A 25670-nucleotide genomic window follows, 5' to 3' on the forward strand; every position below is an offset into this window, starting at 1 on the left:
TCTGTTGTCCTCACTAAGACGAGGAGCATTGTTCTAGCCTCTCAGCCTCCCGTGTGCCCATCTCTAAAATGGGAGTAAGCCAGACACCTTAATATGATGTCATGAAGAAAACTATATAGAGGCAACCAAAGAAAAGTCCCCACATATGGACATAGAACCGGCTTGATTAGTGTGCATTCCTAATTGATCCCGTATATTAAGATAAGCCATATACAACTTCCAATGTATGAATGAACACAAAAAGAATAATTTCATTTTGTTCAACCTACAGTTTAAGGAAAATGGCTAGACAGGGCTGGGAAGATGATTCAGCCGTTAAAGGTACTTGCTTGCAAAGGCTGCCGGTCTGGGCTCAATTCCCAAGTCACCCACATAAGCTGGTCATAAAACCTGGCACAACCATCTGGTGTTCATTTACAGCAGCAAGAGGCCCGGGTACACCCATACACACACCACACACACACACAAACACACACACAAATGAAGAAATTTTAAAAAGAGACACAGGAAGGAAGGAAGGAAGGAAGGAAGGAAGGAAGGAAGGAAGGAAGGAAGGAAGGAAGGAAGGAAGGAAGGGAGGAAGGGAGGGAGGGAGGAAGGAAACAGCAAAATGCCAAGTCTAAGCTTGCCCATGGTGACATGGCAAGTCCCTTGACAAGCTAAGAAGACATTGTGACAAGCAAGTCTCTCACACATGGCTACTCTAAAAAGCCAGACAGGATAAGATGAGCAGAATGAAGGCTGTCCCCTCTTTCTCACATGCACATGTGTGCTATAGGCAAGTGCCGGTTTGGAGAACATTCTTAGCCTCAGAAAATAAAAACGCATGTGGTGAGCGATTTGGCGTCTATGCCACTGAGCTCTGGGCTTTGTGCAGCCAGTCCTGATAGCCTTGAAGTCCTCACAGCCTCATAAAGGTCTTCCTGCTGCCCTGGAGGAAGGGCCCTAGGGAGAGAGGGAGGGAGGAGCCAGGCTCCCAGCAAGTGGGCTCCCAGGTTCAGAGTTCAGTCCTCAGACAAAAGCAGTGAGACAAATTGAAGACAAGCCACCGATTGTGAGGCATGGCGCTACTGACTGGCCGGCTTCCTCAGAGAAAATATTCCATTCAAACCATGGGATGCAAGAAGTGAAGCGCTCTGTAAGAAAGACTTGCCAGGACCCTTGGAAGCAGCAAGGAACTGCAGACCCTCTCCCCTGTGGTGGGGAAGCTAGCCATGTGGACATTTGTCTTAGGTCTTCCTAGGTGGCCAGGCCTCATCTGATCCCTTTCATCCAGCCTCGGGTTGTAGTTTGCTGACCCTCATGCTGGAGTGAGTGTATCATGTTTCCATGGTGTTTGCCCATCGGACAAAGAGAGAAAGCCAGTTCAATATCGGCGTGCTGGCTTTACAAACTGAGGGGAGAGGTTATGCCTCCCCACTAAGAATAGGAGGGGGGTGATCGCTTCCTTGGTCACGTGGGGGTACTGTTTAATCAGACAGTAGCTCAGTTCACCGAGGCCTCCGTGAAATCTGAGAATGCCACCATCGTGCAAATTCATGTAATAATCCTTCACTGGAAGCCCTTCACTGTGTCAAAGACGAATGCGCCCCCTCACCCCCATATGTCACGAGTCACACTCTCCCTGCTGGCCTCGGGGATGTGTTAATATGTATCTCTCAGAAGGCAGGATATTTTGTCACCTGTCTATCAACTGTACCCTGTCAACTTTAGGGGAGAGAAAAAAGTCTCTTTTTATTGTTGTTTTATTTCAATAGTTGTTTCTTCTATACTTGGAACACACACACATAAACACACACACTCATGTGAAAACTAAAATCTTTTTAGGACAATCCATGTTTTCTAATTGCACTAATTGTTAGGACAGCACAGTTTTGGGGATCCACACCATTATATCAAAATAAAACACAAAATCTCTGTGTTAGTCACAGGACAAAACTTTCAAGAACCTTTGTTACCTAAAGATGGACAAAAATATCTTGCCCTAAAAATAATTTGTTACATTATTTTCATTCATAAATACTTGAAGAAATATGCTCTAAATTTTTCAATTGACAATTTTCATACATGTTTATAATGTATTTTGATCATAACCCCATTATCTTCTCTCATAGAGTCTGCTTTTTAACATGAGAAAATTACTGGGTAGCGCACGCCTTTAATCCCAGCACTCAGTAGGTAGAGGCAGGAGGATCACTGTGAGCTTGAGGCTACCCTGAGAATACACAGTGAATTCTAGATCAGCCTGGGCTAGAGTGAGACCCTACCTCAACACACACACACACACACACACACACACACACACACATACCATATATACATAATAAAAATGAGAAAATTTTAAATTCTCCATACAAATTTCTGACTTCACCCATACTTCACTGTTTGTTTTTCAATATTCCTCTTCTGTTCTGTTTCTACATATCCATGTTTTCCTGGACTCCTGAAGTTGAGTCGCACAACTCTCGGGGTAGTACTAGCAATAGGAACACCTAGAGATTTTCTTCCAGAATTTAAAAAAAAAAAAAAAAAGCCTAAATTCCTCTTTTCTTTCTTTCTTTTCTTTTCTTCTTTTTCTTTTTTTAAATTTAATTTATTAGTTTTCTTTTCAGCAAATACAGGCAGTTTGGTACCATTGTGTAGGCTCATCCATGATCTACCCCCCTCCCAATGGACCCTCCTTATTGATGTAAATGGGTCGTGAATTGTAGGGTTAGTCCACAGTTATTGGTACGATAAATGTCTCTGCATATCATGACCCAACATGTGACTCTGACATTCTTTCCTCCCCCTCTTCCGCAAAATTTCCCTGAGCCATTCTTTTTTTTTTTTTTTTTTTTTTTTTTGTTAAATTAATGAAATCCCAAATGGCATTGCCTAGGCCACACACATAGTTAGGGACAAAGTCAAAACCACACTCCGTTTTCTTGAGGCCACTTGATCCTCTGATACACCAGACCTGCTCAGTTCATATCACAGACACGATGAATATATGAGTGATTCTCATGTATTCATGCAGTCCCAATATCATGAAAAAACTGTTGCTATTATATGCCTGTAATCAAAATCATTGGTTCTTATTGTGCATGTGTTCAAATGGTATCTGCCTGCAGACATTTGCAGTTGGGTGGGGAGTGTCCCCACACTGTCAACTAGCAGTGAGATCTTGGTGAGAACCAAGATGGTATTCCTCGGGAGACAGCTGGCCATGCTTTGTGAGCATGCCTTTATCTGCGTCATGGGCTTGGTCAGCATAGTTATAGAGACCCACTTCTGTTCTCAGATGGGTGATTCTTTAGCCTTTAAGAAGTCAGTCACTAGGGTTTTTGTTGTTTGAGACTATAACAGGTGAAGAAAATGCACGTTCAAATACAAAAACAAAAAATGACTTTCTCACTGGAAAGACACCAAAGGCTACCAGGAGTAAAAATGAATCACTAAGTTCTTCACAGTTCTCTTGGTGTGGCTAATAGACAACACATGCAGTTCTTAAAGTCATTTTTCTGCTAGTAAGAATTATCCTTCTTAAGTACCCACCCATGGGGGCTACAGAGATGGCTCAGCAGTTAAAGGCACTTAGTTAAAATACCTACCCATCACAGAGAAAAGTGACCCTACTGATTTCAGACTTCCTAGTCCTTTATGTCAATAACACTGGAAAGACAATCAAGCCTCAGAGAAACTCGCCACGATGTTGAAGGTTGGCTTGCAAATGTGTGACCACGTGCATGAGGCCATGGGCTGAGCAGAAGTCCAAACAAGCACTGACCCACGCCGGGCAGAGTGCAGGGAGCCTTGCCCCGAAAAGGTACAACTTTTCAACCCAGGAACGGTGTTCAGAGGGCTGCGGGCATAGCTCAGGGACGAAGAGCTGGTGAAACCACTAAACAGAACTGAATACTGGGCTAAGAATGTGAGCCAGCTACACTGTTCAGAAACATAATTACTTTTAAAAATTTTATTTTTATTTATTAGAGAGAGAGAGACGGGGAGGGGGAGAGAATGTGCATGCCAGGGCCTCCAGCCCAGCCACTGCAAACAAACTCCAGATCTGGCTTGTGTACGTACTGGGGAATCAAACCTGGGTCCTTAGGCTCCGCAGGCAAGCTCCTTAACCACTAAGCCATGTCTCCAGCCCCAGAATTACTTTCTTTAAAGAAGCAGCAGAAACTCAAAAAGTGACAGTGTTGCCCTTGTCCTCTCAGTCTTAAAGTGACAGCCAGTGTGACCCACCTTTTCATTAATGGAGCAAGAGGCCTTCAACTTTGTATTTACAGAAGTCAGCATTTGGCAGTGGGGACTAGACACCTGAGTGGGAAGCAGACTGTTTTACATTGTGATGAAGGCTGGTTGGAAGAATTCCTTTGCATAAGAAGAAAGATTCGGGCTGGAGAGATGGCTTAGCGGTTAAACGCTTGCCTGTGAAGCCTAAGGACCCCAGTTTGAGGCTCGGTTCCCCAGGTCCCACGTTAGCCAGATGCACAAGGGGGCGCATGCGTCTGGAGTTCGTTTGTAGAGGCTGGAAGCCCTGGCGTGCCCATTCTCTCTCTCTCCCTCTATCTGTCTTTCTCTCTGTGCCTGTCGCTCTCAAATAAATAAATAAATAAATAAATTTTAAAAAAATAAAAAATAAAAAAAGAAGAAAGATTCTCTCCCTCTCTATCTCCCTCCTCCCCCAGTGGCTATGACTTGGTTCTTAGTGATACCATGATGGGGACTTGGGTCAGTGTGACATCAAAGAAGTAGCACTGGCCTTGAGCTGCCAGTCTGAGGGACAGACTGCCTAGCGAGCCTTCTAATGAAAGGTGTGCCCCCACCTGCCTTAGAATATGATCCCAGAACTGGCTCTCTGGAGTTGCTGAAATCTCTCGTTGCCCACAAGAATGCTGCAAAGTTGGTTTTGTCCCATTATACAGATGAGGAAACTGAGGCTTGAACCAAAAAGGAAAAATAAATGCCTGGAATCACATCTGAGAAAGTCACAAGATGTATGATGAAAACAGAGGCTATTTCTAAACCCTGTAGAACAACTGAATATGTAATTTTTCCACTTTTAACATAAAACATCTCCCTACTATTTTCAGTGGCTAGAGTCCCAGCTGACATCTCCAGGTACCTTTTGAATATGTTTGAGTCAGTCCTTTGGGAAAGAAACCTTAATTATCACTGGGGACAGAAGGCTGCATCTTCAAGGAATTTGGCAGACCTCAGCAGGAGGCAACCACAGGTCTTTGGCAAAAGATCACTTTTCAACAACATTGTCAATTCCAGCCACCTTCCACCTGCAGGTCTCCCAACAGCTGCTGTTCTTGGGGGGGGGGGGCAGTGGCAGTCTATCTTCCTTTAAAAGGCAAATGCTTGCCCTGCTCCCCACCACCCGCTGGGATCCCACATGGAATGTCATCCTCCTAGCTGGAGGTCAGCTACATGTCCAGAAATTCAGAAAAATACGGGGGAGGGGGCACAGCTTTGACAACAGGCTCTGAACTCTCCCTTTTCATAGAAGCCAGATTTAACATATGTCATTCGGTAAATCCAGGAGTCCAATTTGAGGCTTTTAATTTGCTGCAAGCTGCCTTGCTCCTCAAAGTGAGGTGGGGCTGCGCCAAGCACATCAAGGTAATTTGCCCACTGTGAGCCTGCATGGCGGTTCCCTATTGTAATTTTTATTTGCGTTGAGGTTTTGTGGTTTTAAAAAAGTCAACTAGATTTATTTTAAAATTAAGCCGACCCAACATCAAAGGCAGTAAGGGGAGGATGTTTATTATAAAGAAACCCTGTGTAATCTTTTACAGCTGTATTCTCTTTCCGAGCACGTATCAGTAAATGGTTAGGAGACCTTTCATGACCAACGTGCTGTCTTTCTGTGACCTCACACTACCCCCATGGGCGCAAAACCCTTTGCAAGGGGCTTTAGAATCCCTCTCTCCTTCTTGGCCTCTTAATCTAATCCTGTTTGTAAGGCGACATGCTGCATGGAGAATGATAAACACAGGCTTCTGTCCTTATTCACTTCCCTTCCCACCAGGACTCACTTCTAGACAGAAGGAACCCTTCTAGCTTTGAAAAAAGCAGGGGGTGGGCAGCTGGCCCACGAATCAATTATTAGGTAGGCAGAAAAAGTTTTATGTTGCAAGCTTCTCTTTAACATAGTGAGAATCTGTTTCAAAAAAAGAAAGAGGAAGGGAAGGAAGGAAAGAAAGTTTCTTTTGGAAAGAATAGCAACTCAAAACTGAAGAATTGTATTTAATATTAGAGATTTTGTTCAACCCAGATACAGGAAATATATATACATATATGTGAATGTATATATGAAGTGTGTATGTGTGTTCCTGTCAAACAACACCAGTGCCCCAAGCCCCATTTACAGATAAGCAAATTGAATGAGCTCTCTTCTACACACCAGCAATCTGTCCCTTTAGACAGGAATTCATTGGCTTTTCTGGGTGTCACTATACACTTCTGGGAACAGTGTCTTCAGAGCTCAATTGTCATCTCTGCTGTTGTGCTTCTGCTAACTAAACAGCACCCCTACTGATCATAAGGGTAAATTAATGTAGCAAGAGGACATATGGTATGTGCCACCTAACATTTTGTATTGAAAGAACACAAATCTTGTAGCAAGATGATGTTCGTAACACCTGGTAGCATTTATGTGGCTCAGTGTGCCTGAAAATGCCCCGGTGTACAATCGTGCACTTGTGTTTCCAGGGTGTACAATCGTGCACTTGTGTTTCCAGAGGAAACTTTTACCACTCCAGAATCAGGAGTGCTTGCTCAAGTCTCCAGAAATCACTGGAATCCTGCATCTCAATAAGTTCTTCCTGATAGGACCTCCCAGAACAGAGACCAGGGACCAGATTTCTCATCAACTTAATCTTTCTTACTCTGTGAGACTGGCTATTTGTAAAATTGTGGTGTACATTAAAAGTAATTTCAGATGGAGGAAATATTCCTCCCTTTAGGTTTTGCTCAGTTTGTTAAAACAAGTGAGTTTTGAAATCCAGGCTTGATTCTAACTAGCTTTGTTAATCTGGAGTACTTAGGTAGTTTAGGGAAGGCTTGCTTTTCCTATTCACAAAATGGAGTTAATAAACCTATTTCCCAGTGTAGCTGATGCCATTCAACTTATATATAGTTTTTTGGCATAGTACTTGACATGTAGTAAATACAATATCTGTGTGCCTAATAACACTTAAAGAGGAGGTCTGAGTGAATTATAGCCTAATGGAGAGTTCAAGTATAAACAGGCAGTTCTTGGCATAGGAGTTTCTCTAGCATAGTCTGTGGTTCAAGAGCCTGAGTTCATAGTATCTAATGGTATAGGGAGCAGGTAGGACTGCAGAAGGAAAATGGCATATTTTTATGAGTCCTCAATGATATGGGAAAATGCCACTTAGATCTCTGCACTAGACTAAGTACAGGCTTGAACTCATCTATCCTGGAACAATAGGACTTACTTCTCTACAGTTAACAAAAATCATGCCCTCTACCCATATTGATTTGTCTATGAAACAAGTGGCTCTATTGGTAAATGTGTAAATTGTCTTGATAATGAGTCCTGCAAATGTAATTAAATTAATGGTGTTAATATACAACATTAGCAATGAAAAGAACTCATGGAGATATATAAGTAATCAGTAAAATGCCCATAAGAGATTCAAGAGAAAAGATGTGTTATGGCTGTGATTCATCATCTCCCCTAGATCATGTTTGTGACTCTATTTAATAGGCTAATTAGCAATAAAACTTTTATGAGTTAAAATCACCCTGAGAACATTCCCTTCTGCATTGCTGAGCTTTATCTATAAATTTGTAACATAAGCAATACTCATCTTGATGTGTTTCTTACACATTTTACTCACTGAGGCCAAATGAACTTGAATTAATTATGAGTTCAGCTGCCAGTCTTGGTTTTATCAGTTTGAATTTATATACCTGCAGAGAATATATGCTATTTAGAGTTTTTCTCTTAAACACAGAGGAGATAGTGGAAAGAACGAAAACACTTGATCCATTTCTAAATTAACCTTCCTGAGTGGTTATTTCATAACCTTTAACCTGAACTATTTCCCACAAACACTAGTGTAAAAACAAATACATAGTAAGATTCTTTTCTGGCTCTTTTCAGAACTCCTAGTTATAACTATGCACCAAACATGGATAAACACTGGATTATGCAGTACACAGGGCCCATGCTGCCCATCCACATGGAATTCACCAACGTCCTACAGAGGAAAAGGCTCCAGACTTTAATGTCAGTGGATGACTCTGTGGAACGGGTAAGAACATCAACCAGCCTGTGGCAGGCATTTATCTGACTTCCTTTGGGGTATGTAGACCCATTCCTGCCAATCCTGTTGACTTCATTTCCTAGCGTGATGTTCAGAGAGAGGATCTTGTAGATTCAGCAACTTACTTACTCTGCTCTCATCCTATCCCTTTTCAGTCCAGGTTAAGTTTGGTCCTTAGGCAGACACTGACAGAGAAAAGTCAAGCATCACAAAGCCAGATTCCTATGCTAAAAATTCCTTCAGAAATTAAACAATGTCAATGACTAAAGCAGGTCCGGCAAAATGCAGTAGGGTTTGGCAGAGACTGTGGTGAATTTAACATTAAGGCAAGTCCAGCCAGTCAGCTACACTTTGCCATGTAGAAGTGAAACTCACATTTTTTGACTTGTTAAAGATTTGACTCTTGTTACTCAACATTTCTGAATTTTAAAGTCTAGCATTAGCCAAACCTGACATATCTATGGTGGGATCTACCTGGATCATTTTTTTTCAGCCCTTCATAATTTGATAAAAGAGTGGTTTTAAGGGGCTGGAGAGCTTGCTTAGCAGTTAAGTGCTTGCCTGTGAAGCCTAAGGACCCCAGTTTGAGGCTCCATTCCCCAGTTCCCGCATAAGCCAGATGCACAAGGTGGCACATGCATCTGGAGCACATTTGCAGTGGCTGGAGGCTCTGATGCACTCATTCTGTCTCTCTCTATCAGCCTCTTTCTCAGTCTACCACTCTCTCTCAAATACATAAATATTTTTAATAAAATAAAATAAAATAAAATTGGTTTTAACCATCTTCAAAGTCAGGGCTATAAAGTATGGTGATTGAGGCGGATTCGTGGCTTGTTTTGTTGTGATGCTTGTTTTAGGAAATGGACAAACAGATCTTAGAAGGAGCACATGTTAGGTACTAAAAAGTTACGTACATGTCCACTGTAATTTGGACCGTTTCACTCCAGGATTGTAAGCAATTAGAAAATGTGGGCGATGTATATGTTTGTTAGCCTTATTAAGTCAACTTTTGGCTTTTAAAATAAAATAAATGAGAAAAATATTTGGGAGGTAAGGATTTTAGTAACACTGTGGGGTGTCATCTTAATGTCCTAAGGGACTCTAACTGGCCCTGGACTCTGTTTCAGCTGTATAACATGCTTGTGGAGACGGGAGAGCTGGACAACACTTACATCATTTACACCGCCGACCATGGTTACCATATTGGGCAGTTTGGACTGGTCAAAGGGAAATCCATGCCATATGACTTTGACATTCGTGTGCCTTTCTTCATCCGTGGCCCCAGCGTAGAGCCAGGATCGATGTACGTATTTCTCTGCAGCACGGAGCTGCCCCAGCTCATGCCCATCTAAGATCGTTCAATTACTACTCATTTCGGTGTCTGGTCTCCTTTCATCTGAAAATAAAGAGTATATTTATTTAGGTGGGTAATTTACAAGATGAAAACCGTTTCCCCTGCCACATGTGAACTAAAGTATATCACTTACAGGGAAAGGAAAAGGAAGCATATCAATGACTAATTCTCTCAAATTGACTAGAGTCCATTTCTTCTTGGCCGATGTACAGGTACAGCATGTGAACTAGGAGCCTCACCCTTACGTTCTCTCAAACAGAGGCGCGGTGTCACTTTAAGGAGGCCAATGACATCTTCGTAGCTTTCCATCTTTTAAAAGAAAATTAAGCATGAAAGGGCATGATTTTCTTTTATAGGGAAAAAGACTTAAAGGATTAGAATTCTGTTTCTGTCACTACAGCCTGGTCACTGCCCCCTTCCCCCCTGGATTCCCACAGTAGAAATGGGTGCCACGTGCTTTGCTGACCATATTGGCAGGCTTGGTATAAAATGAATATGGAAATGTAACAAAAGTGGAAGTAGAATTCAAAGCAGTGCTTTGCCTAGACCCTGCGGGTGAGGCAGGCTGGCAGGCAGTTTAAGGGCTGTCTCAGAGTCCCTGATTCTACCTGTACCATCGTGGGGCCCAGAGCCCAGTATTCTGAATTTCACCCACAGGCCTGTCTGCTGCAGTGTCACAGCATTCACGAGAGAGTGAGAGTGAGAAAGAGGGTTTCTTTGAAGAAGGTTATTATGTCTCTCAACATCATTCAAGAAGAAAGGAGGAGATAATGGAATATATGTGACATGAAAGCAAAACAGGGCACTCTTTGGGGAGGAAGGGGACCAGCAAAGGGAGGCAGAGATGGAGTGGGTAAGTGGTGGTGAGGGACAAATTTGAACAAAGCATAATGGCACATACATATGAAAATGCCATAATTAAACTCATTTCTCTGTATGCTGACTTAAAAATTAATGTTTAATAAGTCATTAGAAATCCCCTTGGAATCATCATCTGTATAGTCAAGCTAGGAAATGGAACCAGCCTTTTTCTCATTCATGTTATTTTAAAAGCCAAAAGTTGACTTAATAAGGCTAAGAGACCTATACATTACCCACATTTTCTAACTGCTTACCAACCTGAAGTGAAATGGTCCAAATTACAGGGGAAGTGTAAATTTCCAGTATCTAACATGTTCTGCTTCTAAGATCTGTTCGTCCTTTTGCTGAAACAAGCTTTGTGTGCTGAAAGACATGCTTATAAGTCAGTTCCAAAAATTATGTCCTCTCTTAGGATAAATATTTATTTTAAAGCTTTCATTCAAGAAGAGTCATAGACAATCAGGATTTAGTAAAAGCACATAACTCCACTCCCCCACAGTCTCAAAAAGAAAAGTCAGGGCTGGAGAGATAGCTCAGTGGTTAAGCGCTTGCCTGTAAAGCCAAATGGCACGGGTTCAATTCCCCAGTACCCATGTAAATCCAGATGCACAAAGTGGCACATGCTCCTGGAGTTGATTGGCGGTGGCTAGATGCCCTGCCATGCCCACTTCTCACTTCCTCCCTCTCTCTGTCCTTGCAAATAAATTAAAAAATAATTTTTTTAAGAAAAAGGAAAACTCAAAGATACTTCAGTATACATCATGTCTGGTTGTATGGCCAGAGCACAAGAGTGAGGAGTTCTCTTGAGCTTCAGCCAGTGTTGCTCAGTTCCCTCGCTGCTGATCAACTCACTGACTAAGCGCCCAGGAGACCATGAGTGAGAGGGGTGAAGGCCAAAAAGCCAGAGTTGTAGAAAAGCAGCTTTAATGGTCACCCACTGCTGGCTTTGGTTCTAGGCTGTAACCTTCTGTCTCTTTGTAGAGTCCCACAGATCGTTCTTAACATTGACCTGGCCCCCACCATCCTGGATATCGCCGGACTCGACACTCCTCCTGACGTGGACGGCAAGTCTGTCCTCAAACTCCTGGACCTGGAAAAGCCAGGTAACAGGTACGCCAGCCTGCCTTCTCCCAGCCCGCCTCAAGCACACCGGGCTCTGGCCAAATAAGTTCTCCCCGCGGGGATCACCGCGAGCCAAGCCTCTCTCAGCTGCCCGTGAATCGCACATTGATGGAGCCGTCATCATGGTCTGTGGGGAGTGAGAGGTGTTTCTTTAAATAAACTGTTAGCAGCGATCCATTTGGAAAAACATCCAGGTGCCAACAGTAAATATTATTATTTTACTTTCAGGTTTCGAACAAACAAGAAGGGCAAAATTTGGCGTGATACGTTCCTAGTGGAAAGAGGGTAATTATTGGTTCCCGGGGTGCTTCTGGGAACCCGTCCTAGCGGGCAGCTCTTCCTGCTGGGTATTTTCTCTCTTCCTTTTTTTGGCTTACGAAGCATGGGCATTTCACAAGCCCAGGTGCCAGTGTGAACAGTTGGGCTCTCTGCTGGCCAGCACTCATCGAGATTGCGCCACGACTGTAGAGTCCATTGTGGGGTTGAAGATGGCTCGGGGAGGAAGGTGTATGCATGATAGCCAGGTAGCTGAAGAGCTTTGGGTGCAATGGGGCGCGCCTGCGGTCCAGCACTAGAGGCAGACAGGAGTTCCTGGCTAGCTAGGTGAGCTGATTAGGTGAGCTCTAGGTTCAGGGAGCGAGGCTGTCTCAAAGAATCAGGTGAATAGTAACTAAGGAAAACCTTCAGTGTTGACCTCTGGCCTCTGTGTGTGTGTGCACATATGCAAGCAAGCATACACACACGCACACACACATGTACACGCGCACACACACAGACACACATGAACTTCTAAAATGGGACCAAAGCCTTTACATGGGGGGAGATTTACTTGGTTCTGACTCTTAGTTGATTTTTCTCAACCAGTCCTGTAGTCATCAACGCAGTGTCCAGGCTTACCTGAAACCTTTCTTCTTTCCTTATATATGTTTCATACTTTAAAATATGTAAATGGATGCTACTATAATTAGTTCCATATTCACTGCTGGGTTGCCTCTTTTGATTCATAATGCTTATGGCTCTGATTGTCTCCTTACCTAGGTTGAAAGCATGAATATAATCATTTATTAACAAAAAGAACCTTGAGTAGTATAAATTGAGCCCAGTGTTTGGAAACAAATGATTCTGGGGGAGAATGCCTCTTCCTACATTAGCTGCACCCACGGCACCCAGCATGGAACATTCACAAAGGTTTCAGCCATTATTGGGCTCCTACAGGCAGAGCTGCTACATCTATGCCCTGCTCTCTCAAGAATGTGGAGCCATGTGACAGGGAAGAGAAAGAATAGGCAGGAATCCGGGACGGTGATTCAGACCACTTCTCCTGTCCCATATCTTCCCCTTTCTTTCACAGGAAATTTCTCCGAAAGAAGGAAGAGTCCAGCAAGAATGTCCAACAGTCAAATCACTTGCCCAAATACGAGCGCGTCAAGGAACTGTGCCAGCAAGCCAGGTACCAGACAGCCTGCGAGCAGCCCGGGCAGGTGAGCTGACGGCTTTATTACTCCTCCTGCGCTCCCCAGTTCTAGGCTGGAAGATTTGCAGCATATAGAATAATGTTCATTTGGGCTTCCATCAGATTTCATGTTGTCATGAGGGCAGACGCACTATGACATCTCCTCATTGCCAGAATTGTCTAACTCATCGAGGCTAGCCTCATCATTGCTGCTTGGGCTCCCTCCAGTTAACAAAGATGGTTCTCTCAGAGAGTTTCAGGCTGAAGAACACTGGTTCCATTGATGGGAAGGGTTCCTGATGCTCCTGCTGACTGGTCATCGAGCAGTCATCCAGAGATCACTTAGTCATGACAGGAGGATGTTGAGCTGTGAGCTGTGAACCATCCCAAGTGGCATGATAAGGCGTTCCCACACTAGGCTGCAGTCAAAGGTCATCTAACCCAAGGTTGAGGCCGGCTCGATAACTAATTATAGCTTCTGCCCAGAGTACAGGGCAGAAACTATAATTAAGGTTTGGGAATGCAAAGGAAAGCCACATTCTGTATGTGTATGAATATACATATACATATTTATCTGCCTTTTACATCAAATATACTTCAATGCAATGAATCACTATAAAAATAGTACTATGAAATCCAAGCTGGTCAGAATATTAAATATTATTACTGAGAATGAAAGAAATATCATACAGTGAATTAGCAGCTCTTTTAAGGAAATGAGAACATGTGAACACCAACTTTATTCTTTTTTAATTTTAATTAATTTATTTATTTGCAATCAGAGAGAGAAGAGACAGACACAGAGAATTGACACACTAGGGTCTCTAGCTGATGCAAATGAACTCCAGATGCATGTGCCCCTTTTTACATCTGGCTTTATGTGGGTACTGGGGAATTGAGCTTTGGTCCTTAGACTTTGCAGGAAAGCACCTTAACCGCTGAGCCCACTCCCCAGCCCAAATATTCTTAATTGAAGTCTGCAGTACCTAAAAGTAAAAAAAGTAAATCTATACAAGCTAAAAGGAAATGCCACAATCATGATGAAAGAAAAGAACAAAACCATAGTGCTGTGACAAGAACCAACTCTTTCTGAGCATTTATTTGTCTTACATGAATGAGGCACAACACACAAGATGTGTAGACATTTGCTGAATTTAACTCTCAGATCTTAATAGGCAGGTGGTATGTAGAAAATCTGGAAACCATCTGAGAACGGTCTGATTCAAAACCACAAGTAAGTAAAGAGAAGTTCCAATCGTTTGTGGAAGTTTTGTCTTTTTGTTAATTGTGTGTGTGTGTGTCCTCTAGATTTTCACACAATCAGCCAACCTTAGTTCAACATATCAGGCACATGAAGTGGCCACCTTGTTTTCATTGAAGTGGCCCCTTGTCGTTATGCTCTTATCTACAGCATCTAATACCAAGAACACAATCGAAATGAACAACTTGATCCCTCCTATCTCCTACTTTTCTCCTTTGACATGAAGAGGATGGGGAGGGAAAGCCCTTGAAAGAAGGGTCAAAATCAACCCTTCATGGTATTCTAGTGAAGCCTCATTTTCACATGTTTAGTAGAGAAGCTTAGACCTATTCATTATATTTTAATTCGAAGGCTTCAAACCTTTCTTGTGGAAGCTCTTTAAGTATTATTATGTAGCGAAACCTCAGAACTGTTTTGTAGCTCTAAGGTAGTTTGTTATGAGCCAGACACAATTGGCTAATTTGCTTGTGTTTAGGAGTTAGACATGTTCATTGTTAACTATATCTTATGCCAATTCAAAGTCATGTTACTGTGTGAGCCCTCTAGATGTTGAGCAACGAAACCATTCGGGTATAAAGTTGACTTCGTACCTGCCTTTCATTGAAGATTTTGTAAATCCTCTATATGGCTTGTGCTAAAACTTTAATATAAGTCCTAAGGGCAAATGAGGCACAAATGAAATTATTGTATTTTTGCATAAGCTTTGCACTTATGTGCTGCATGGTAACTGTATGAAAAAAACTGAATTTTTGGTTCTCTTTTCATATTTTTTAAGCTTATTTGTCTATCTCACTGGAATTCTGCTGTTTCCTCTGTGGGTTTCTTTCTATATAAATCAGTTTGAACTTAGATTCCCTCACATAAATTATTAAGAATGTCATAGCCCATCTTTTTTTGAAACACCTGAATTGTCGGAACAAAGAATAGGCCTCCATGGAGCTTTTGCTTTTCTGCAGGAATTATTTAAATTGCGCAGAAGCGGACTCTAGATGAGGCAAAGTCCTGGAGAGTGTATCTAACTTCTGCAAGTGTCAGAGCTCCAGGCCACTAGGGAGTAGTTATCCCCAGACCAGCACTACCAACGTCATCTGTGAGATTGTCAGGGATGGAAATGCTCTGCTCACCCAAGACCCACTACTTAGGTAACCCGGGATGGAGCCCATTCATCTGTCTAACAGGTCTTCCAGGTGGCTCTAAAGCTCATGCTTGACCTTCCACTTGCTTAAGAATCGGAGCTTCTTTTAGGCACTTATGGAATCTGTAGATAGACGTGGTGAACCTTTCCTGTTGTCACTCCATCTTTTGTTCTTTGTTGTTACCTTCAACATTATCGTTTTGGTAACAGAAGGATAGAGTCTAGAAAAATAAGACTATGTTGCTCAGAATTAAAATGTCAGCTCAGGCTAGAGCTTTCTTGTTAGAAACCACTCTTGTTTCTTCAGTACTAGAGACTAAACTCAAGGTTTCATGCTTGCCAGGCAAGCTTTCTACAAATTGAGCTTTGTCTCTAGTCCAAAACTCCACTCTTGACTTTGGCTTCATGCTTAGCCTGTGCCCTCCTGTTGCTGGGGTTCCTAGCCTGCATTCTTTTGTAAAATATTTTATTTATTTAAGAGAAAGAAGCAGAGAGGGGTATAGAGAAAGAGAAAAAGAGAATGGGTGCATCAGGGCCTGCAGCCACTGCAAACTAACTCCAGATGCATGAGCCGCCTTGTGCATCTGGCTTATGTGGGTCCTGGGGAATCAAACCCGGGTCCTTAGGCTTCATAGGCAAATGCCTTAATCACTGCAGCCCCTAACCATCCCCCTCCTTGTGCTGTAGATGAAAACTCACAGGCCCATTCACTCCTGATCCCTATCTGGTCACCTGGGTAGTCACTCTACATGCATAAAGTACCGTGACTAAAGCAAAAAGGTTTGGGTTGGGATTTGGTCGCCCTCACTTTCTAATCGTGTCTTCTTAAACAAGTCACTTACATTCTCTGAGCCTCAGCTTTTCTATCTCTAGCCTAGAAAAAAAAATCCCTCTCTGATCTCAGAGGGTAAAGTGATATCACATATGTAAAGTACTAGGGATAACTGAAATTAATTTTCTCCGCCATGTTGCCATTGGTCTGTGTGTCCTTACCTGTTGTTTATGTTTCCCTGGGGCCAACAGGGAATAAAAGTGGGCAAGAGTCCCAGGCACTTGGCACTGCTCCTTGTCTATGTGTGCAGACCAACCAGCAGGGACTAATTAAGACACCGCGGGCATATGTGTTTGCATTGCTTCCATGTTTCTACATTAATCCAAGACAAAATGTGAGTTGCCACCGCTCTCTCAGCTAAGCATTGCATACCTCCAAGCACATTGATGTGCATGCATGCTCCTACCCCTCACACGCATGCACACATCTCAGAGACATCTCTGTGCTGCATATTAGAGTCACCTATGGCAGCTTTTCTTTTTCTTTTTATTTTTTATTTATTTATTTGAGAGCGACTGACATAGAGAGAAAGACAGATAGAGGGAGAGAGAGAGAATGGGCGCGCCAGGGCCTCCAGCCTCTGCAAACGAACTCCAGATGCGTGCGCCCCCTTGTGCATCTGGCTAACGTGGGACCTGGGGAACCGAGCCTCGAACCGGGGTCCTTAGGCTTCACAGGCAAGCGCTTAACCACTAAGCCATCTCTCCAGCCCTATGGCAGCTTTTCAAAACTAGTGATACACCCTCTTGCTCTAGACCAATCACATTAAAATGTCTGAAGGTGAGGCTGAGGTTATCTGTGATATTTTTATTTTGTTTCCGTTTGGCAGGCTTGTTTTGTTTTCTTGATTGCTTTCAGACAGGCTCTCAGTATGTAGCACAGGCTAGCCTTGGTGACTCCATTCTCCTGCCTCAGCCTCCTGTGTGCTGGGATTTCAGGTGTATACCACCACACCAAGGTCTTGTGTTCTTGTTTGACCACTGATAATAACTCCAGGCCTAGAATTTGAGAATGTCCACGTTGGAAGGAGTCTCTGAAATCTTCCAGTCCAGTGGCATCATTTTCCCGATAAGAAGTTTTGGTCCAGTCGACTTAAATTAACATCCCACACTTTGTCCCTGGTAATTCACTGCCTCTTGGAGTGGAAGTTTCCCTTAAGGCTGCAAGCAGCAGTGCTGTTGAAGGCATTGCTGTTAGAACCACTCATAGCACACAGGGCAGTGCCTCTCCGCCCTGGCTGCTCAGTGCAGTCGCTCAGGGACTCCTGCAAGCACTGGCGTTCAGATCTACGCAGAACCTCTTTCAAAGCCCTGGAAGAGTATTCTGAGCAGCCAAGGTCAAGAACCCCACATGCCAGGCGAGCACATTATTGAGCGATTGTGGTTTTCTACATCCTCCTCTAGGTACAGACACCGATTCCTTAAATAAGAGTGACATAAAAGAGAAAGTCCCTGATTTCCCACTTCTGACATGCTTTTTATATTTTCGTGGCATTTCACAGGAACATAAAAGCAGCTTGCTTTGTTTTTATAGAACAAATGCCATTCTTTCGTTGAGTTGTTAAACTCTTTACAATTTAGTTTGCCTTTCTGTGCTTCTATTGATATAAAGTTGAGATTTATTTAAGATTCTATTGGGGTCCAAGCATCAAGCGAACTGATACTACTGGGGACTGGGGAATGTAATTTGTTGAGTATATAAACTGTTTAGCTCCAGGATCAATGCTGTTATCCAGAACTTATTCCTCTGACTATATGTCCCTCTGACCCTTGTGGCTACTTACAGTGCATGACTAAAGAGACATTTAGCAGTAAGATCTGGCTAGATTTGTTAATTTGCCAAAATTAAAAAAGGACAACATATTTCCAGAATGTCTCTGGGCTGGTTAAGTAGTTCACAAACGTCTCCCTCGGTTCTGCTGGTCGTGGAGGTCTCATTGAGAAGGATGGAGCCCTCCAGCTGTTCCTGAGTTCCCGTGCACACAGGGGCAGGGAGCCCTTCTGCCCGTAAAGCCGGCTGCCCTCCTTCTCCAGCTGGATGTGTGGAACAGGCAGGCACCGGTATGTGTGCTTGTGTCTCCATTTTTGTTCTCCACAGGTGAGGGACAGAGAAGCCAGTGCTGCCATGTCTCATAAACAGCATCATGTGACCACCCTGATTCATTCTAATACTATACCCATCACTTCCTAATGTCCCATCCTGGTCTCCCTACCTGCTCATCTCTCTTTTTTATCAAATTTAACTTGTTGCCTCTGTCTTTCCACTGTTCCCTCACCTGAGGCCCATCTGAAGACTCACACCTCCTGCAAAATATTTTTCTTTTTAAGGTCAAGTTCGGAGTCCTGGGCTCATTGCGTTCTTAGTACATGCCCTTGGGGACGTTATTTAATCTACCTTCCTTTCTTCATCTGGAATTGCAACATGTCAGGGTCGGCCACGCAAGGTTGCTCTAAGGATTGTATTAGTTTATGTTTCATCAGTCAGGCACCTGTAGCGATACCTACCACATGGTAAGCTCTCCACAAATGCTGCTGTCCACTGTTGGTCAAGGTCAGTCAACCAGTTTTGTTTTACCCAACATACAAGAACCGTACTTCTTTCCACACTGCAAAATTGACAAGGTGAAAATCCAAAGACAACATTTCCTTTCCACTTCTCTTTTCTGTCCACCCCTGCCTGCCTTCTGTCCATGAAGCCATTAGCACATTAGCGCATTGTATTTGGAGTAACTTAACCTGCATGTGTTCCTGGGCCATGGTCATATATATTTGGCTCCAGAATAAGCCTTCTCTTACTTGCAAAGAAAGTCTATATAGCTAAATCTCTTTAGCACAATTAACTTTATTTTACACTGGTGAGGAAAGTTGGCAAAAGTTTCAGCTAAGTAACAGTTTGAACGAGGGATTTATGTGCTCTTTATTATGGCCCAGCATTGAGACAAAAAACATAAGTACATGTACACCTAAGGTAACTGTTTTGTTTTTGTTTTGTTTTTTAATGTTGATACTAGCATAAAGAATACACAAATTGGGGGCTACAGAAATGACTCAGTGAATAGAGCACTTGCCATTCAAGAGTGAGTACTCGTGCAGTTCTCCGGGGCCCATGTGAAACTGGGTGCAGTAACATGAGTGAAGGTAACCCCAGGACACCTATAGCAAGGTGGGGACAGAGATAGGAGAGTCTCCCAGAAGGTCGTGGACCAGCTAGCCTGGAAAACACAGTGCTGAGCAAGAGACCGAGCTCAAGCAAGGTGACCTTCACACACACACACACACACACACACACACACAGAACAAGCAGATTCCCTCAAAATTATTTTATGGTTGTTACATTTCAGAGAACATGATTAGGCTTGTATGACGACCAAATGCATGTGAGATATGCAATGGACAAGAGTGAATGTGTGTGTGTGTGTGTGTGTGTGTGTGTGTGTGTGTGTGTGTGTGAAATTAAGCTCTTATGGCAGTGTGCATTTGGAAAAAAACAGTTAAATTTTTTATTTCTTGCTCATAGAAATAATGTGTAGGCATAAATAAAGGCATATAAATGCAGTCTGAGGAATAGGCAATTCAAAACATAGAGGCTACAGTGAACCTTCCAATGGTTCCTCATGGAGAAGTAACTAGAATTACCCTATCATTGGGTAGGTGTTCTATTGTGCCCAGTTTATATATGAAGAGACGGAGGCTCAGATGGGAAAATTAACTGACCAAGCAAAAGCTAGAAGTCTGAGTTCAAACCCAGCCGTGTGTCTCTCAAAGCTATATCCCCACTGGCATGGTGGCCTCCACCTATTGTGTCAGAGATCACTGAAGCTCAAGGGTTCATGACCAGCCTAGGGAATGGCAAGACCCTGTCTTAAAAAAAAATAATACAGATAAAGAAACATCTACGATTACTATTATTACATACTAAATAATGATTACTATTATTATATACTAATGATTATTATTCCTATTATTATATAATATACAACCAAGAGATTCTACATTGCTCAAGGACTAGAGAGACATTTCTTTCTTTTCTTTTTTACATGTGTGTGTGTGGTGGGCATACATGTGTGTTTGCATGTTTACACATGTGTGGGGATTCATGTGAATGTGTGTGCATAGGAGTGGAGGCCATAAGTTGACACTGGGTGCCTTCCTCAACTGCTCTCCACCTTACTCTTTGAGACAAAGTCCCCTGTTAAACCAGACTAGCTCGTCAGCCAGTTGTAGGGATCTTCCTGTCTCTACCTGCCCAGCACTGGAATTACAGGTACACACTGTCACAGCCAGCATTTTACCCCCTGAACCATTTTCACAGCTCCAATAAACATTTTTAAAGATTGGTTGTGATATCTTATCACTGCTCTGGGGTCTATGAGCCGTGTTTTCTCTTCACAGAACTCAAAAACAATTGACAATTTTTTTTAAATTTTTTATTTATTTATTTGAGAGCGACAGACACACAGAGAAAGACATATAGAGGGAGAGAGAGAGAATGGGCACGCCAGGGCTTCCAGCCTCTGCAAACGAACTCTAGACGCGTGCGCCCCCTTGTGCATCTGGCTAACGTGGGACCTGAGGAACCGAGCCTCGAAACGGGGTCCTTAGGCTTCACAGGCAAGCGCTTAACCGCTAAGCCATCTCTCCAGCCCAACAATCGACGATTTATTCTCATAGCCTATCCTTAGGGTCAAAAAGGGCAAGAATTATTTTGCCAGATGTGGAGTCTCTGTGAAAAACACAACGATTCTGAAGACTTAGGAGCAAAACTGAGGTTTCTCGTGCCCAACCTAACACTTATTTCCAGAAAGAAATGACTACCACTTGTCAAGTTCACATTACTTCTAATTTTACAAGTACCAACCACAATGCATGTGTAAGAGGAAATCACGACAGCAACAGAAGACTTACCAGAGTGCCTTCAATGGGCAGAGTTCTCCCTGCGGCTCTGTGGACCTAGCTACTTTGATCATGGCTGTGGAGAAGTGCAATAAAGTAGATTCTTCTAGCTTAAAGATCAGAAGTATTCTTCAAGCCACTCTACTGCGTATATGAAATGCTTCCCAAATCCAGGACAGAATACAAGTAATATTCAGTGCCACGCTCTCAGGTGGTTGTCAGGGCTGCGTGAATATATTCACGTAAGTGATCTCTACCAGGCCCTGCATCAAGCAGGCATGTTAACAATGATGAACAATGAGTGAAATTGTCCAAAAGGCATTTTAACATATTTCTCATTTAGTTTGAGTCTACCAAGCAGCTGCACACACATACTTTTGCCTCCTCTTCATCAGCTGTTATTTACACACAGGCAGATAGAAGTAATCAAAACCATAAACACATGGTTTCCTGACAGAGTGACTCCCCACTGACATAATATCAGAGGACAACTCAGTGATATGAGACATGGTCCTTGCTCCTAATTCCAAATTCAGTTTAGTTGGAAAAGCTAAAATAAGAACTGAAGAGATAATTTAAATGGTTTTATCCATCACTTTGCTAACAGTAACCATCCGGAAATATTTATAGAATAAATATGTGATAAATTAGTGATAAAAACTAACAAATCAGCCTGGAGAGATGGCTTAACAGTTGACACTTCCCTGCAAAGCATAACGACTCAGGTCTGATTCCCTACTAACCACATCAGCCAGATGCACAAAGTGGCCCATGCATCTGGAGTTTATTTGCAATGGCTGGAGGCCCTGGCATGCCCAACTCTCTTTTCCTTTCTATCTGTCTCTCTCAAATAAGTTAATAAATTTAAATATATATTTTGGTTGTTCAAAATAGGGTCTCACTCTAGCCCAGGCTGACCTAGAATTCACTCTGTATTCTCAGGGTGGCCTCGAATTCATGGCGATCTCCCTACCTCTGCCTCCCAAGTGCTGGGATTAAAGGTGTGCACCACCATGCCCGGCAAAAAAGATGTGTGTGTGTGTGTGTGTGTGTGTATTTAAAAGAACTTATAAATCAGAGATATGCAGGAGAATGGAAATGAGAAAGCTTCAGAAAACAGGGAAAGGATTAGCAGCACAAGTGAACAGTCAGTGAAGACCAGACAATCAGATATAACAATGAGCTGATCTACTTATAAGCTTCAAGAGGGTAGGTACAAAACAAGTCAGAGTGACGTGTGATAACTGTGTCTCTGCAAGGACAAAGCTCAGGTCTGAGTCTGACTGTTCTGTTAGCAGGTACCTCAGCCAAGTTCAAGATTTCCATCTGGTTTCCACAGCTCCTCCGCAGGGCAAAGTCTTTTCTTCCTTTTATTTGGACTATTCAAATACCTAGCAGCATTATTTTCAGAGTAATTCTTAAAAAATACTTTTTAAGTTTTATTTATTTATTCTATAGAGAAAGAGGGGGAGAGAGAAAGAATATGGGTGCGTCAAGGCCTCCAGCCACTGTAAACAAACTCCAGACGCATGTGTCTCCTTGTGCATCTGGCTAATGTGAGTCCTGGGGAACTGAACCTGGGTCTTTTGGCTTTGCAGACAAATGCCTTAACCACTAAGCCACCCCTTCAGCCCTCAGAGTAATTCTTCCAAAATAGTTTTTCTCTACCTCCACCTATACACTAAATAAAAAAAAAAAAAAACCATCATTTTTGTAGTAGCTATTTCAAGGTTTTATTGCACAGTCATAAAAATTCTCATGACATAGAGCACCGAGATGACTGTGGCAAATGTGTAGTAATTATATTGCACTGAACTTCTCAGTGTGTGTGCCACCAAGAAGACGTTCGAAGCCTGCAGCTAAGTACTCTGTCTAATAAGGTCAAGACTTTTTCTGAAGGTCCGTGGCAGAGAACATAATTGACACTTCTTTTCAGTGGGCATTACTTTATCCAGGTATGTGTGTAGTGATGGGGTCATATATGTATGTGTGTGCAGATCCATACACATATGGATGCATGTTTGCCTCTGTGTGGTACATCATCCATTCCCAGAACAGTGGCAGACATCAGAGTAACTAAATTCACTGCTTGGGAAGGAAACTGCTCCTTAGTCTCTAGCCCGTAGGAAATCAACACAGAATTTGGCTAATGGTAAAGTAGGTTAGATTCCAAATAAGCTGAGTTACTAAAAATTCTTCTATACCTTTATCTTTGTGTTCTAAAGGAACTTACTTATGTTCTTAGATCTTCTGGGCAATAAAAGGAGAAAGAAAGAAAGAAAGAAAGAAAGAAAGAAAGAAAGAAAGAAAGAAAGAAAGAAAGAAAGAAAGAAAGAGGGAAAGAAAGGAAGGAAGAAAGAAGGAAAGGAAGGAAGGAAGGAGAGAGAAAGAAAAAGAAAGAAGAGAGAAAGAAAGAAAAAGGAAAGCAAGGAGGGAGAGAGGGAGGGGAAGAAGAAAAAATGAGACAAACGGTAGAAATTTGCAATGTGCTATGGCTACACAAATGCAAAAAGCTTTCATCATTGTTATGTGATTTAAAAACTAATATTTGCCCCCAGGCAGAATATACCTGTCTTCTCAGCTATTGGAGGCTGAGGCAGGGGAATCACTGGAGACCACATCTCAAAAATAATGATGTTTGTGCCAAAGCTAGGAAAAATTGGAGCCACATGCAGACTTGTTTTTCAGGACTAAAATTGGCCACATTTTCTTTTTCTGTGTGGCAGATGGTGGAGCACTTTGTAAGCTTGCACTTGGCTGTGATCTGAGTCCACTGCCCACTCCTTCAGCTCCTACCAGCTTTAAGCAGTCAGCGCTTCATTGTCAAATGCTGCCTGTAGAGATTCCCAGATGCGTGGACAAGTCTCAATTTGGGTTTAAGATACAAATGGCCGTACATGTACTTTGAAACACTACTAGTCCCCGGTGTGTGTGTGTGTGTGTGTGTGCGTGCGTGCACTCGTGTAAAGGTAGGCTCATGTGTCTGGGTTCATGTGTATCATGTGTGCATGTATGCATGTGTCAACCAGCTTTTACGTGGGTACATGAGGTCCTCATGCTTCCTGGTGCTGTGAGAAGTTGTCTATGTTGTCACCATCAAGAATTCGGTATGGTATATAGCTATTTCTCAGTGGAATTGTTAGTTTTTTTTTTTTAATTTTTAATTTATTTATTTGAGAGCGACAGACACAGAGAGAAAGACAGATAGAGGGAGAGAGAGAGAATGGGCGCGCCAGGGCTTCCAGCCTCTGCAAACGAACTCCAGACGCGTGCGCCCCCTTGTGCATCTGGCTAACGTGGGACCTGGGGAACCGAGCCTCGAACCGGGGTCCTTAGGCTTCACAGGCAAGCGCTTAACCGCTAAGCCATCTCTCCAGCCCTGTTGTTAGTTTTTGAGACCTTCTCTTGAGAATCTCATAGCAGCGCCTCAAGTTCATTGGATATTTTCTAAGTGCCGTAAAGCCAAGCCTGGAACTTGGTGTGCTTTCTCTTACAGCAGAGCACTGAAACAGTCTTTGCAGCTACCAATCTCTCATCAGCTGACTGGAGCGGAAGCAGGGAACACTGGTTACTAGGAAACAAAGCATATATCCTCAAGTATAAATGCTCTGGTCACAGTCACACCAGTCAGGAGTGTGTGTGTGTGTGTGTGTTTGTGTGTGTGTGTGTGTGTGTACATGTGTGCACATGAATATGGAAGCCAGAATCAACATCAGATGTCTTACTCAATTACTCTGCCTTATTCTTTGAGACAAGTCTCACAGTGAAGCTAGAGCTCACAGACGAAGCTAGGCTAGCTAGTCAGCAAGCTTTAGGAACCCCTCTACCTCCAACTCTCCGGCACTAAAATCCGATAGATGCCACCTCTCCTGGATTTTTACACGGGCGGTGAGGATCTGAACTCAAGTCCTCATGCTTTCTCGACAGTCACTTGACCTTCTGGGACACAGCCTCAGACCTCATAGTCATTTTTGGTCCAGTTACTTGCAAACATTTCTCAAAGACTCATGTGTCTGGGTGATTGAGAGCTAACTGTGTCTCTTCTGCCTTCCCCTGTGGACTCGGCAGCAGCATGTTCCAGGAATTGGTCACAGATGTGGAGCACTGCACATTATAAGGGCCTGAGGAGCTCCTGATCACACCCATTTGCAGTCAAATTTGAGAACTACTCACTTTTTTTGTTCATTTATTTTTTAAGACAGGCTTTTCAGACGGCCCTCAGACTTTCAATCCTCCTGCCTCAGCCCACCCACCATGGGCTGAAATTATAGGCAGGAGCCACCAGGCCTAGGCATCTTCACATATTTAAAAATCTTCTCCAACATAGTGCTTAGACTAGTCTTGTCCAGTGTCCCTAGAGGGCCTTCATCTTGAAGCAGTATTGAATATCCAAACATTCTAGGCAAGCGTTAAAAGAATAATAATTTAAAATATTTTTATTTATTTTCAAGCAGAGAGAGGTAAGC

At 42.9% G+C, this 25670-nt stretch overlaps 1 protein-coding gene across 4 annotated transcripts in view; it reads left to right on the forward strand.

Annotated features, from left to right (window-relative positions):
* Sulf1 (sulfatase 1) overlaps positions 1-25670 on the forward strand; it is a 198089-nt gene that overhangs the window by 142380 nt on the left and 30039 nt on the right. For all 4 annotated transcript variants that reach the window (XM_045142997.1, XM_045142998.1, XM_045142996.1 and 1 more), the window contains 5 exons: positions 8132-8282; positions 9422-9597; positions 11491-11619; positions 11860-11916; positions 12983-13112. In XM_045142997.1, the coding sequence (XP_044998932.1) occupies positions 8132-8282; positions 9422-9597; positions 11491-11619; positions 11860-11916; positions 12983-13112 (643 nt within the window). The remainder of the gene's footprint in view (positions 1-8131; positions 8283-9421; positions 9598-11490; positions 11620-11859; positions 11917-12982; positions 13113-25670) is intronic.

The sequence above is a fragment of the Jaculus jaculus genome, chromosome 2 (assembly GCF_020740685.1).
Source record: "Jaculus jaculus isolate mJacJac1 chromosome 2, mJacJac1.mat.Y.cur, whole genome shotgun sequence".
Classification (NCBI taxonomy): Eukaryota; Metazoa; Chordata; class Mammalia; order Rodentia; family Dipodidae; genus Jaculus; species Jaculus jaculus.